This window comes from Amphiprion ocellaris, chromosome 5, assembly GCF_022539595.1.
Source record: "Amphiprion ocellaris isolate individual 3 ecotype Okinawa chromosome 5, ASM2253959v1, whole genome shotgun sequence".
NCBI lineage: Eukaryota > Metazoa > Chordata > Actinopteri > Pomacentridae > Amphiprion > Amphiprion ocellaris.
Genome location: NC_072770.1, coordinates 13,027,320 through 13,041,720, shown reverse-complemented (window position 1 = coordinate 13,041,720; position 14,401 = coordinate 13,027,320). Strand labels below are relative to the sequence as shown.

The following is a 14,401-nucleotide window of genomic DNA, read 5'->3' as shown; positions in this document are numbered from 1 at the left end:
AAGCTTTGTGAGGCGGTGAGAGTAAACACGGGGACGTATTTCTCTTCACCGAGCTGATCCTGTATGAATTTCTTGTGTGTGCAGCACATTTAACCACAGCAACACCTGCTGAGGACGGTGAAAGGGCGTCCTCATGCACACAGCGTCTGACTGCTTGGGAGCCACTTTTACGTTAATACAGTTTTAATGGTGTTGACTTTGGCTTGGTTTTAATTAACGACTTGGCTGAAGCTGCTGGAGGAGTCCATGGAGCCGAGAGCTCGACCTCATCGCTTTACAAACTTTACGATCGGTGGCGGTGCTGGATTTGACTTTAAAGCACGACAATGTGAAGCAGGAACAAAAAAAATTATTTAAAAAAAAAAAAAAAAAAAAAAAAAAAAAAGCACATTTTTAGTCGTCGCCACAGAAGCCGTCACAGGCGGGAGAGGAACACATTACAAAGTAGGTTTTCCACAGTAACTGTATTGCAAAAGTAAACAAGGCGGACAATCATATCATTCAACAACAATATGTTTGTTCCTCAGAGTTTGCCATTTCTCCATGTCTTTAAAAAAGTGAGCCATGACCTCAAACAGAATCATCTAAATACAGAAAAATATAGATTCAGGTCAAAAAGGATTGTAAATACTTACTAGTACTGTAAATAACAGTAAGGGAAGACAGCTACAACAGGTATCATTCACTGTCCTGGCACAGTGGATGCATTTAATAGGTCGGACATACAAAAATAAACCACAACAAAGCAATACACATATTGTACAAATAAAAACCTGAAAATATGTCCCACTGACAGAGTTTGATCGGAGTGCATGTCACCTTTTTTTTGTTGTTGACATGAACATGAAACACTGCTGCTGCACGTGCTCAAAAAATGTCCTGACCGAATTAAACAAAATGTAAAAAAAAAAAAAAAAAAAAAAAAAAAAAGTGTGATGGGGGCATGGACGCAGCTGCTTAGAACTATTATATTAACAGTAATTATGTCACACTGGAAATGGGACAGGATGGAGATATAATAAAAAGAAAAAAAAAGTTTGCTAAAGTAGACTCTAGTGTGTTGAATGGTTTTGATGTCCCACCCCTCCAAAAAAAAAAAAAAAAATACACACATCCAAAATAATAATAAAAAAAACGTAAAGGGTAATTTCACAACTTGATGAAATATTCAAAAACAAAACTCTTAAGAATTGTACAAGTATAAAAAAGCTACAAACATTAATAAATTACATCACTGACACATAAACACTTCACAAGGTGCTAGTAAAATAATTCCAAAACCCTTCAGGATACTAGAACTCGAACAAGAGGCTGGTCATAGAAACTTTAAGAGTTGTATTTTTTTTTTCCATTTTATTAGTTTTTTTGTGTTGTTTCTCCTCAAAGCTTCGTCTCTTGTTCAAACAGAATCACAATACAATTAGCTTTTGTGTATGTAAGGCCATATGACAATAAAATGTATTATTTCTTCAGTTGTTTTCCAGGCAACACCTTTCCATCTAATGCCAAAAAAAAAAAACACAAAAAAAATCTCTGCTATTAAAAAATAAAATAAAATAAAGGTTAAAAATTAGGACTATACTGTATATTCATATATATATATTTTTTTATTCATTTATTCATAATTAGCAAAAACCGGTAAAAATGTAGAATTAAGCCTTAAGGGGGGGAAAGGATACAAAAAGTAGTAATTTAAAAGGCTATGTACAAGCTACATTCTATATACTGTTACTGTGTGAAGCCGTAAAAACGCAGAGATGAGTCTAGGTTGTCGGTGCTGCCTGCGAAAGCAAAAGAAGAGAGAAAGTATCCCCATGTAACTGCAGACCTGCCATGGATGAGGCTTATCATTGGCTCCCACGTAGTGTCAGAAATCCTATGATTCTCCCGTCCAATCAGCCAGATCCTGGCGTTGCAGGCCCTCCGTTTCACCTCGTCCTATGCGTGACAAACATCCGGACGCCGATGCTTGGATTTTGTGCTTTACAGTTGCTCCTCGTTTTCCTAATCTACGACACAAATAAATAAATATCCACCCCGCTTGATAGTGCTCTGCAAAAAGTGTTAACGCAAAGAGATAAATGCTCGAGTTGATCGGAACCTTGTGATACGTCTCGGCTCGGAAAGAAAAGAAATCGAGGATTTTTTTCCTCCGTTTTCAGTCCGACGTGGCAATGATAAGCTGCATCCATCTAGTAGGAAATACCCCCCACCCTTAAAACCCCCGACCCAAGCGCACATGCAACTGAATACATGCAAGGGATACTTTCACAAATCTTGGAATGACTGCAATGTACTTCTACTTCATGTTTTTTAGCAACCCCTGATAAACTGACAGCTGTAGTAAAATGAGACATGTTCTCTTAAAAAATATTTATAGTAGGTTCTGTACACTTTAATATCTGAAAGTTATAAAGTATAAGTAGAGGCAAAAACCTATTTGAGTGACGTTCTTCTTAGAAATTGAAAAATGCATGATTTTCTCCCATCTTGTTTCAGTTTTTTTTTTCTTTTTTCTTTTCCCCGTCGTTGGCTTTAATCAGTGAACAGAGGGTGAGGTTGGGATGGGACCCAGCTCATCAATTTCCAGTCCGACAACAGTCTGCTGCATGCTACAGGAGGAGCTTTCCATTTCGATGGATCTTTAAAATCTTTCCGAGTCTCTGTTTGGCTGTTGCCATGCCTTTCTTTAGCCGCTTAGCTGTGGAGGAAACACAAGAGAGTAAGACAGGACATTTAGAAGCTTAGAACACAGATATAAAACTAGACAATACAGACTGAAACCTGCCCTGTTTACGCCCACATTTACTAGCTAGTAGTCTTCCTTTTTTTTTGGCCCATTGATGCCACCAACTGTCAATCAGTGGAATTTAACTTCTGACTGCAAAAACTAAAAACACATGTAAATCTTTTCTATTGTCACATTTTTACTCACTTTTCATTAAAATTTAAAGTCCTGCACCACAATGGAAACAAAACAAGTGTGACAAGAAGCAGAGAGAACTCAGAAATGTCTTTAGTGCAGTATGAGAACGTTATAATGCCACAGAAAGTTATGAAAATTAAAATTCAACATGTATAACTTTTCTCCTAAAGCCCACAAGTGTTACCAAAACTGGGGAAAAATGATGACTTTACCTATTGTAGATATTTTACTTACATTTTTCATTTCTTCCCCTACTTGTTTCACACTTGCAGCCTGCAGTTCAGCCGAAAAACACTCTGACTCTTGGACACAAATGACTGAATCACAAATGGCTTCACGGCTTTGCCAAGGAACGCAGAATTTGTGATAATTTACTAAATCTGGTGTAAACTGTTCATTTTTGACATGTTTTTTAAATGAGACGTGCAGAATGAAGCGATTTTGATGAAATATCTCAATTTTCAGCTGAGATTTGGTTCCATTTTCCAACAGAACACCGTATCACAGACAATTAGTTCACTGGAAGTCAGAAATTCAGATTCTGACATAAATGGTGTCTTTCTGGAGATTTTTTTTAAAGCTAACACACTAGTCCAGCCTGACTTGTAGTTTGGGATCCGGAGGGTTAACTAGTATAAACTGACCTGGTCCCTTGAGAACCTTCAGGTGAGCGAGTTAACACTGGTACGTTTATCTGAAGGGGGAGTCGTGTGCATTAATTATCCTTCATTTCTATTTCACAACAGTTCACACAACTCTCCTTCGTTACTGCCATGAATACACTTTGCATGTTTAAAGAGCAGCAGCTGCCAAACCAAACTTTTATTTGCTAATTATTATTGATTACTAGTTCAGATGAAGCTTTGTGTTGCAGAATTTCTAAAAAAAAAAAAAGACTTCCTTGGAAGTTTCCTGTAAAGAAATGTTGGTCGTAACAACATGGAAAATATTCATTTCATTGGAGAGCTGCTAATTTTAAACCCAGTCATTCATTACTATTCCATTATTCAACACTGAGTGCAAGAATCTCCACGGTAAGAAGGCAAATGATTAAAATGAATTATGCTGGAGTTGCCAAATGAACACTGTCTGTTTTTCCTGCACTTAGCACCAAATTGTTCGCTCCTTACGAGGCAGTTACTAAGAATCATGCACCTGTGAACCTTTACCCTAATCTCAGTGAATTTCCTAGAATAAAACCAAAGTCTGAACTCCTTGACTGATGTTTCATCTGTTAAACCCGACTGCTAACACGGCTAAGAGAAGTTTAGCACAAGTGCTGCTCTGTATTTTCTTCTGCACAGAGATTCTTCAGTCTAAGCAGCTGAATGCTCACCTTTGGCATCTGCTGAGCCCACGCGGTCCAACTTCGCCATGCTGCTGCTGTTGGTGCTCGTGGAGTTGGTGCTGTTGTTGGGAGAGGACATGGACGGCCGCCTCTGGCTGAGGAAAACGCCCGGAGCCATCGGCTGCGGGCCTCCCGGCGACTTGACCGTTCCAGTGTTGAACTCGTGGTCCGTCAGGCTGCCGTCCTGGGAGTCCAGATTGTGCTCCGGCGAGCTACTGTCCTGAGAGATTTTTGGGGGCTCCTCAATTACTATTGTCTTCTTTTTGGTGCTTTTCTTCTTCTTCTTGGTTTTCTGTTGCTCCTCCTGTTGACATACGAGGTTTTGCTTGAGGAACGCTTAGTTCTACTGTGTTCAAAAAAAGAAGGATTTAACTGACGTACCTGATGCGAAAGCTTTGCTGCGGCGGCTGCCAGGCCTGTTTCTATGGAGGCCACGCGAGCTCCTTCTCTCGCCGGCCGCTCCTGTCGAGGAACTGAAGGTCCTACGCGAGCTGCCATGACATTCATATCAGGGATTAGATCAAGATTCAAGATGTTTACTTGCTATTTGTGTGCAAACAGACAGTCTGGGCGCACAGGAATTCTTGTGCAGGGCTCTCTTGGAGTCGAGTAAGAAAAAAAAAAACACCATCAAAATAGGAAGTACAAAAATTTCCAAAGCAAAACACTCTATAAGAGCAATGAAAGATAAAATACCAAGATGTGGCAAATAAATCTGAATGCTACAAGAAATTAGTGTTGCACTTACAACTGTCCAGGAATGTACTACCGTTCAAAAGTTTGGGGTCATCCAGACAATTTCATGTTTTCCATGAAAACTCACACTTTCATTCATGTGCTAACATAACTGCACAAGGGTTTTCTAATCATCAGTTAGTCTTTCAACACCATTAACTAACACAATGTAGCATTAGAACACAGGAGTGATGGTTGCTGGAAATGTTCCTCTGTACCCCTATGGAGATATTCCAGTAAAAATCAGCTATTTCCAGATAGAATAGTCATTTACCACATTAACAATGTTTAGACTGTATTTCTGATTAATCTGTTATCTTCATTGCAACAAAATGTTTTTCTTTCATAAATAAGGACATTTCTAAGTGACCTCAAACTTTTGAGCAGTAGTGTATGTTCACATGTATCACGTCATGTTGCACGAGAGGAGGAGTGAGGTAGTGAAGGGGTTATTGCACATACTGTTTACATTTTTTACTCCACCAAAGAACATGACAGAGTTACGTGACGCTCGGCGTATATTTTTCTGTGCGTAACATTACTCAAACACGGACTAATTGGATGAAATTGTCAGGGAAGGTCAGAAATGACACAAGGACCACCTGATTAGATTTTGGCAGTGATGCGGCTTATTGTCTGGATCCATTTATTCGATTAAGATTTCTGTATCATTGCAAGATAGCGGCACAGCGTCACTGTAACTATGACAACAAGTGAATGCTACGTCAGCTGCCTGCTGACGATCACGATTGTGATCTTACTACAAATCCACCGCTGTGGTCTTATCGGGACTTATCCATCGGAAAAGATACAACTGAGCAGCCTTGGCGGAGCGCTGCACTCTTTGAGTGCTTTTCTTGTTGCTTTTGCCATCAATCTCTACTGTAGAACTGTATTTTGTATGTAAAGATACTGTTCGCTCTGCTGTGTCTGAGATTGTGGATGCAGTGTTTGTGTCTGAGCAGAGGGTGAGTTGGGCGAGAGAGAGAGAGATCACTTTTGAATCATAAACCTGTCAAGTGTAGATCTGTCTTTAGCAACGCCAATACTCACCGGTGGGGCTGTATGGAGTGTCGTCGCTGCTTTTCCGTTTTTTCGATCTGGATTTGAAAACAGGATTATCCTCTTCGGACTCCAATGAGGGGTAAACTGAAATCACAACAGATGAATCACGTCATGCAAGTCAGTTTATCAATGTGAGGATATAAAGCACAGAATGAGACCAAAGTTAGTTTATTCCTGTTTTCTGTGCATCTGTGATGGAAGTAGTTGCACAGCTTGCAGGACAGCTGTTAGACAGCTGTGGACTGCCTCCTTCTCCCTGCCTGCACACGGCACCACCACTCCGATCTAGACCTTTTAATATCTGATAACTGATCAAGATAAATAATGGCCTGTTTACATGAGTGCCAATTCCTGAGAGAAGCTTCACCCTCATTCAACTCCAGGATTTCAGAGCGAGAATTTGCAAACAGCTAATTAGACAGTGATTAAAAGTTCAAACAGCGTGTAAAGTAACTGTTCGGAATTCGTGTTAATGGCTTACTAACAAGCTGGGAGGGTCCAAACAGCTGTATTTGGACAATGTTCACAAAGACAAAAGAATCCCATACCAGAGCAACACAAAAGGGTGGATTTGGGAAAAACTCAAGAAAAATTAACATGAGCTCCAATCATCGACTCCTAACGAAAAGTTCCAGAACAAATTTACAATTAATGACCCACATGCTGTTCCATCAGTCTGATTTTAACAGCACCTGTTAGCAGCAGTGAGAATCTGACATGGCGGACAAGTTTGTTTTCAATACTGTGCTCAAAGTTTAACCCTGTGACTCTGGACTGACCTCGCTGAGCTGCCATCATCTGCTGTGTTTTTAGCTCAAATAAGAAACTGTATTATCTTTTCCACAGCAGATCAGCTGTACATTAGGGCTGGGTGACATGTTTATATAACTTATGTACCTTATATGACTTTTTTCAAACTAAAGAAAAGGCTGGATTTTTAAATGCACAGTTTTAATGCTCTATGTCAATATAGTTTCTCTGGATCGTTGTACAAAGATACAGCTACAAATGGCTTTGCAGGTAAATTCTGCTAAGATAGTTATAATTAAACCATAACAATAACCTCTAAATCAATAAATAGTAATACATGTTTAAGATCAAAATGGGAGAAACAATTAATGATGAAATATAAAGACCAAATCAGAACAGATCTGAGTGAAAGACTTTAAAAAAAAGTAGACTGGCTGCAGTTTTAAGCTGGCCTGAATAAAGAATTAAAAAAACAAAACAATGTAAGAGTGCAATATCGCTTCAGTGTCAAATGGCTCAACATAGTATCACCTTACAGTAATTTCTACCCTTAAGTCAGAGAGTAGCTCATATGTATCACAGCATGAACTCAAACGCAACAAAAGTCAGTAAAATTTACATTTTTGACATGTCAAATCTTTTATTTTTTCAATACTTTGTATGTCCAGCTTTATTTTTGATAACAGAACTTTTCTGCCTCTGACTGCAGGATAAATGTTGCATAAATATCTGCGGAGATTTTCTGTCATTCCTCAGAGACAAACTTTTTTCAGCTGCTCTTTGCTGGAGGGGTTGTGTTGCTCCACTTTTCTCCTTTTACCTCAGAGGTGCTCTACTGGATTTAGGTCAGGTGACTCACTTGGCCATGTTATAGTTCTCACTTTGTCCTTGTTTAGGAACTCCTCTGTGATTTTGGCAGTGTGCTTTGGGTTGTTATGGTGAATTTATTCCTCTTTTGCCAAGTTTCTGCAGACTTTGAATCATCTTGTCAGGGAGTATTTTGGTATATCCACATCCTCATCTCCCCAACACCTTTTGCAATCATGCAGGCCCATGTCATCACACTCCCACCTCTGTGCTTCACTGTCAGGACAATACGTTCACTGTGGTAGTCCTGGCCAGGTTACATGGAAAACACAAATTCCCTGGGGCTTCTTGTCATGTTCTTTGGCAAAATTTCATCTTGCAGTTGTTTGTCAAAGAGTAAGCAAAGACTTTTTTCTTGGATGCCGTCTGAACATTTTGATGCTGTGTTATACCCTTCACACTGTCTGAGTTGTCACAGAAACTCAGATTTTTGACCACCTTAAAAAATAAACTCTGATTTCTCCTAACAAAATCTGTACCAAGTCTGAAGCAGCTGTCCATATGTTTTTCAGAGCTGAACTGTCCAAGCAATGCACTGTCCAGCATCATTTAAGGTGGTCCTTATTAGTGGTATGGCTTGGTCTATACCTCCTGATTACTGCTGCAGTTGTGCTTGCACAGATTTTGTAGTTGGTAACTATCTTCCTGTATCCTTTTCCATCTTTGTCAAGACTCACAATCAGATATTTCAATACCTCTGGCAGTTCTTTACAGGTGTAGTCATGAACACAGCCACAGAATTTCCTCCAAAACTGAGGAATTTTAATTAGAAATCATAAATGTAGTTGATTCTGTCTCAATGATGACAGGTTTTCTAACTTGTAATTCATGGATTGCAGGTAGAGTTTCTACTGTGGAGCCTGAATTTTCAGAAAGTTTGATAGTTCAGAGGAAATAATGTAATTATTAAGAAGCAAAACAGTTTGAAATGATTTGACATTTCAGCGATATTGCACAGGGGTCCTGTTGTGTATTGTAACACCAAGCAAAGTAAAGACGTGCTTTAAATGCGATCAGTATAATCTTAACCTCAGTGGTAAAACAAATGGAACCAGGGAAGGGAAGCTAAAACAGGGCTAATTATTTTGAAATTAGTTGGTACAGGAGCATTGTACATTCACAAATTAAAAAAGAAAAGAACAGACCTTCTGTAATTATGACTTACTATCTTATAATTGGGAGAGAAGAAATCTTTTCTCATCGTTGTGAGATCTCATAATTATAAGATGTGGATTCAGTAATAATAAGAAAAGGTTGGAGTGGGTATCAATCATCACTATACAGAGGACAACAGAGTCTAAATTTATAGGTTTTTTGTTTGTCTGTTTTTTTTGTAACAAAACATTTTGGAAAATGTCATGTTAAAAGCTGTCAGTGGAGTGAACAAAAATAAAGTTTTACAGGGATATAAGTATTGATATGTATTTAACTTTGGGCAGTGAAGATTGCTGAATTAACTATTAGCAGCTCTTTATTGCTGTGTATGAGTGGATGTACTGACAACAATCACTAAATTCAGAATCAGAATCAGAAATACTTGACTGATCCCTGAGGGAAATTTGCTTATTTAGTTTGAACTACTTTGATATTGAGGAAGAGACTAAGGCAGGTTCCAAAGTTTCTCTATTCGTTATAACGTTATACTGTTTCTTGTAAAAGTCTAGATCTGAGATTTGTACTTGTATTGACATTAAAGCTCATATTCCTGACATTAAAAAGGTAGTACCATCCTCCTCATCATCACCTGAACCATTTCTCATAATTCTAACATCTTTTCTCTGGATCTCAGGAACAAGTCAGCTTTTGTTGCTTACCATAATCCGAGTCCTTGAAACATGCGTCCATGTGATCTTGGTCGTCATCGTAATCCAGACTCTCAATACTGCTGCTTTTTCTGGGCTTCTTCGGGAGACGTTTGGTCGGTCGCTTGCTGTTGTTGCCGCCGCCGGCCCCTCCGCCGGCCTTCTTGCTGGCCTGCGAGCTGTGCGAGTTGCTCTTCGACTGGCTATTGCTTTTGGACTGGCTGTTGCTCCACGGCTGCTGCAAGCTCTCTGAAGACGACAGGTTGGCCATGGACAGCATGCCCTGAATGGCCTCCTGTGTGCTGGGAGATGCAGGTGGCTGACTGTAAGTACGTCAATAAGAAATACACAACAACACAGCCATTACACGGCAGTCAACACACTGGCAGGGGTGAAGAGAAAGAGAGAAATAACTGAACAAGGCTTTTAGGTCGATGTGAATGTGAGGACTTGTTCACACCTGTAAAATATTAAAAAGTGAGCGGAATCTGGAAGAGCAAAGTGAACCTGTCAAAGCTAAATATTCTCCAAAGACCTGTGATTACTTTAAGAAGCCTCTTGGAAATTGGATTCACACACCAATTAAGCTATTAGCTGCCGAGCTGCAACAATGAGCAATCAAACACTGCTACAGCTTCATTCTTCCGTCAAAGCACCGAAACTATTTGAGAAATTAACATTTCTCAGCGATGTTTTCTTTCTTTCTTTCATTGCTCATTTGTAGCTTTCAGTGTGGTGGAAATAGACCATCAAGAGCCAAACGAAACGGCAAACAGCAAAAGGCAAAGGGAAGAGCCCGGAGCCATGCAGCTTGTTTGATAGATTAACGCTGGATGAAACAAACACAGACTTAACACAAACTGCTGACAGGATCTGCATAAACTGTTGCTCCAGTCGCTAGTTGATTTTTCAGCTCTGAGCAAAGTTATAAAATTCAGCTTCTTCATCCAATTACGTCGTCGTCGAGCGGACCGTTTGTTTGTCAGTGACTCGCCCCATTAAAGAGACCTAAAATTCATTTACTGGGAGGAAAGGAGGTCCAGCGGGAGCCATTTAGAGATTAATGCTGTGCATGTTCTGTAACCCAAATGAGTTTAGAAGTGAAAGCTCCGCTGTTGTTGAAAGAAATGGAGTGAAGAAGCAGAAAATCATGACGTCAGCGTCGGGTCGGTCTACCTGTTGGCGCTGTAGTCAATTCCACCGACTTGCTTGCTGGCCTGCAGCAGGTCAAGAATCCCTGCAGCGCTGCCGCCCTTTTTCTTCACTTTAGAGTTGCGACTTTTCACCTCAGGTTTGGCCTCTGTGTCTATGTGCAGAGTCTCTTCATCTGACGAGTCCATGGTCTGGTTTAAGACGGAGAAACAAACATGAAAGAGGAATATGGAATCAAAAGGCCAGACATTTGCCTCCCATGTCCTTGTTGTGAGAGTGGTTTCTTGGGATTTGAGTAATTCATTCTCTGCGTATTCACTTTTCTGTATCTAATTACTGCTTTAATGCAGTTTTGTATTAAATCATATGACTTGGCCCAGAAATAGGTCCCAGGAAAAAGACAACCTTCTCTTTGTGGTTGTTCAGTAGAAATAGGACATTTAGACACATAAAAATGAAACAGATAATAATACAGGATCTGCCCTTGATAATATTCTTCAACTATTCTGAATTTAATAACACTATTACAGACAAAGAGATTCAATAAATCCAGGGCATCTGCGCCCCTCAGGATCTGATCCTCGGGGTAGTTGCCTGTTTTGTCCATCTGTTAATCTGGCCTGGATCTAGTTGCAGATACGTGTAAGACTCCGGCTACGGCTCAGTGAGAATAGCCAGTGAAACAGCAGATCAAGGTTGTGATATGGTTTCCAGTGACCTCTCATTAGTAAACATTAGAGCATCTGGTCTAAGTCTGTTTCTTCCTCTTCCTTCCTTCATACCACAACTATTTCCCTCATCAGTGTGCGGTGTTCCACAGCTTAGAGAGCCTCTTCCTCCCATTTACACACAATGTGTTTTTTTTTTTTTTTTTTACCTGTTTCTTTTTTTTTCTTAAATCTGAGCAATAAAGGAGCATTGCATGATTTTGCACTCATGATGAGATTACAACTTCTGAACCCCAAAACTCATTGGTGAGTTTGAAATCGCCATCACACAGTATCTCAAAAGTAAAAGCTGTAAAAACAGAGACAGTTTTAACTAAAATAACCAAATCTGAGCACAAACTCATATTTATTTAACATGTCAAATTTTAAAATCTGCCCAAAATAAACCATGTCTATAGCAAGCGGAGCGACCATTTTTCCCCACAAGATTCCATTTTTTCCTAATTTTTGTTAGACTAATACCAAAGAAATTCAACTTTAGTTTAGTTTTTTATGGTTTATGCTAATATATCTTAGTTGTACTGCACCGATAAGGCTTTTGACTTCTCTCTACTTCTAACCATAGTTGTGCTGTTTCCATGGAGGTGCAGGACTTAATATTGCAGTGAAAAATGAAGAAAAAACTGTGAAAAAAATCTGACAGGAGCAAAACCGGCCAGAAACTACTTGGGGTTCAGGAATTAGGTATTCAGTTACTTAAATAAAACTCATAACATCTGATTATTGTCTAAAGCATTGTTTTACTTCACATTCACTTGGTAGACGCTTTTCTTTTTTAAGCACATTCAAACTACACACCACCATTGGAGCAACAGCCAGAAATCACTATAAATTAAGAGTGTATCCCTTTCAGTGCTTATAAATGTGGTATTTATTTGTTTTAAGCACTCTTACTTTTAGGTGATGCAAAGTGATACGTACCTTGGTCACAAAGGGCTGGAACTTTGGCTTTTTGGCTGGTTGAATGGGTTCTCTGATGTCTGACAAAACTGAGGAAAAAATAAATTCATTATGCTTCATCAGTGTAATACAATACCTGACCTTTGGTACTCATTGCAAAACAATTCATTGTTTTTAAACAACACATTCTGGTAATTTCACACAGTTCAAACTGGCCTGACAGTCAGAATGAATTGTCATTTCCTTACACTACTTCCCTTCATGGGCTCGATTTGCAATCACTCTCTACATTTTCAGACAACAAATAAGCTGTGGTAGCTAATATTCTGAGCATTTTAAAAAAAAAAAAAAATTACTTCATAGTTATGTCTAATTAAAAATCTTTTTTTTAAAAGCACCCTGAACAGCTATATCAATTAGAGGTCAACGCTAGAGTGAATTTGTAACTGTTTCATCCCCGACCAACTAAAATACTCAGTCAAAAGAGGTTCTTGTCCAGTGCCGGTCACTTGATGCTTAGTTTTTGGGATGTTTGTGCTGTATTTAATACCTACTTACTAGTCTTACAAACAGCCACAGACCATTAACACCATCATTCTTGACTCTTAGGAACTTAAAACTTCAGATTTGCCAGAAATCAGATCATTGTTCATTATTCTGCATTGTAACGTTGTCTTTCTCAGATCTGTTTTTATGATTGCTGTCCCAACCAACCTTATTAACATTTTTCCTGTCATGTAGTGAATAATAAAATTGACTCCCATCGACCAGGAGTCCCACATGAATCCTGTCACCCCACAGGATTCCCCCAAAAAACCGTCTATCTTCTCTTCTCCAGTCTCATTGTCTGTTACCATTTTTAATTTTTTGCATAATTAGTTACAGCTACTAGCTAGCTATACAAACTGAGCTAGCACTAGCTATACACACACACACAGATTTGTTTCTGTTTTGCTAGTTAGCTAGGTATGAAGGAAGATGACGTCGCCATTCTGTGATCCAACAGCAAATCTACAGTATGAACTGATAAACAAATCACAGATGTGATTCAGAATAAGGGACTGTATTGGGATTAAGGGTCCTGCATTTTCAAAGGATCCTATCACAGTTCTCAAAATACAAACTGTGTGTCCAGGGATTTAATACAGTTATTATTACATTGAAGTCAACAAATGAAGCTGATAAAAAGCCTGAAGCGGGGTTTTTACTATACAAAGCAAAGCAAGACAAGTTTGACAGCTGGATTAATTTCTCAGTAGTTACTGTTAAAAGGTGGAAAAGAACTGGTCACCTCTGAGGTTGAGGCGATAACTGGTCTGTTATTTTCTATGTATTCATGGTCTACTTTAGGAATACTACGCAGTAAAATAATCTGTTTTCCCTGTGGGAAGGGAGAAGACATAAAGTCAGTATAACTACGTATTGTGAAGGAATGAATGCTGGTGGGTGCCGGCATGAGTGGACACGCAAATTGCCAGAGTGGGTGGGAAAGGAACACACACATTGCAGGCGGTAATGGTTAGAAATTTGGCAGAAGCAGGAAGGAGTGGCATTAAGAAAACATTCAAACGTAGGGCTCTAATTTAGGTCTGGAGCAAGGCTAGTTTCATAACGTTTAAATGTACCGAAATATGTCAAACTGTGTAATGCATCAGTGTTACGAATGAAATTTTCGTGGCTGAAAAATGTCCTCAAACACGTGAATATGTTCTTGATTTGAACCAGGAAATATCAGATCACAGCTTACAGCTAAGTAAACTTAAAGTCAGACACCGAGTAAATTTTTGGCACTTTTCGATACAATTCAAGTGGATACTCAGAAAGTGTTAAGATTCCTACCCAGCCCTCGATGATGGTTTAGATAAAGTGAAACACTACACGAGCAGCTCCACAATACTCACAGGAAAGATCTCTCTTAACCGTGTTCTTTTTCCGCCTGATGGGGAATTCGTCAATCTTCAGCTCCCCTTCATCTGAGACGTACTCATACTCGTCTCTCACTGGCTTGGTTTTGTCCTCTTTTAGGTTTTGTAATGATCCAAAAACACTTGAGTTGGTCTGAGGTTTCAGCGTCTTGGAGCTGAAAGGCAAACCGCAAGACAATAAGCGAGTGACGAGGCTCAGCCAG

General features: G+C 39.3%; 1 protein-coding gene across 2 annotated transcripts in view; it reads right to left on the bottom strand.

Moving 5' to 3' along the window:
- Positions 1–445: 445 nt before the first annotated feature.
- The window catches only part of phf2 (PHD finger protein 2), a 48,120-nt gene continuing 34,164 nt past the window's right edge, over positions 446–14,401 (bottom strand). Inside the window, exons 15-22 of one of the 2 annotated variants that reach the window (XM_023298854.3) lie at positions 14,175–14,353; positions 12,295–12,362; positions 10,670–10,836; positions 9,506–9,795; positions 6,063–6,158; positions 4,656–4,765; positions 4,263–4,578; positions 446–2,701 (exon numbers count right to left, since the gene is read on the bottom strand). In XM_023298854.3, coding sequence (XP_023154622.1) covers positions 2,613–2,701; positions 4,263–4,578; positions 4,656–4,765; positions 6,063–6,158; positions 9,506–9,795; positions 10,670–10,836; positions 12,295–12,362; positions 14,175–14,353 — 1,315 coding nt within the window. In that variant the 3' untranslated portion in view covers positions 446–2,612. Of the gene's footprint in view, positions 2,702–4,262; positions 4,579–4,655; positions 4,766–6,062; positions 6,159–9,505; positions 9,817–10,669; positions 10,837–12,294; positions 12,363–14,174; positions 14,354–14,401 lie in introns of both variants that reach the window. The other variant, XM_023298853.3, reaches the window with a different exon arrangement.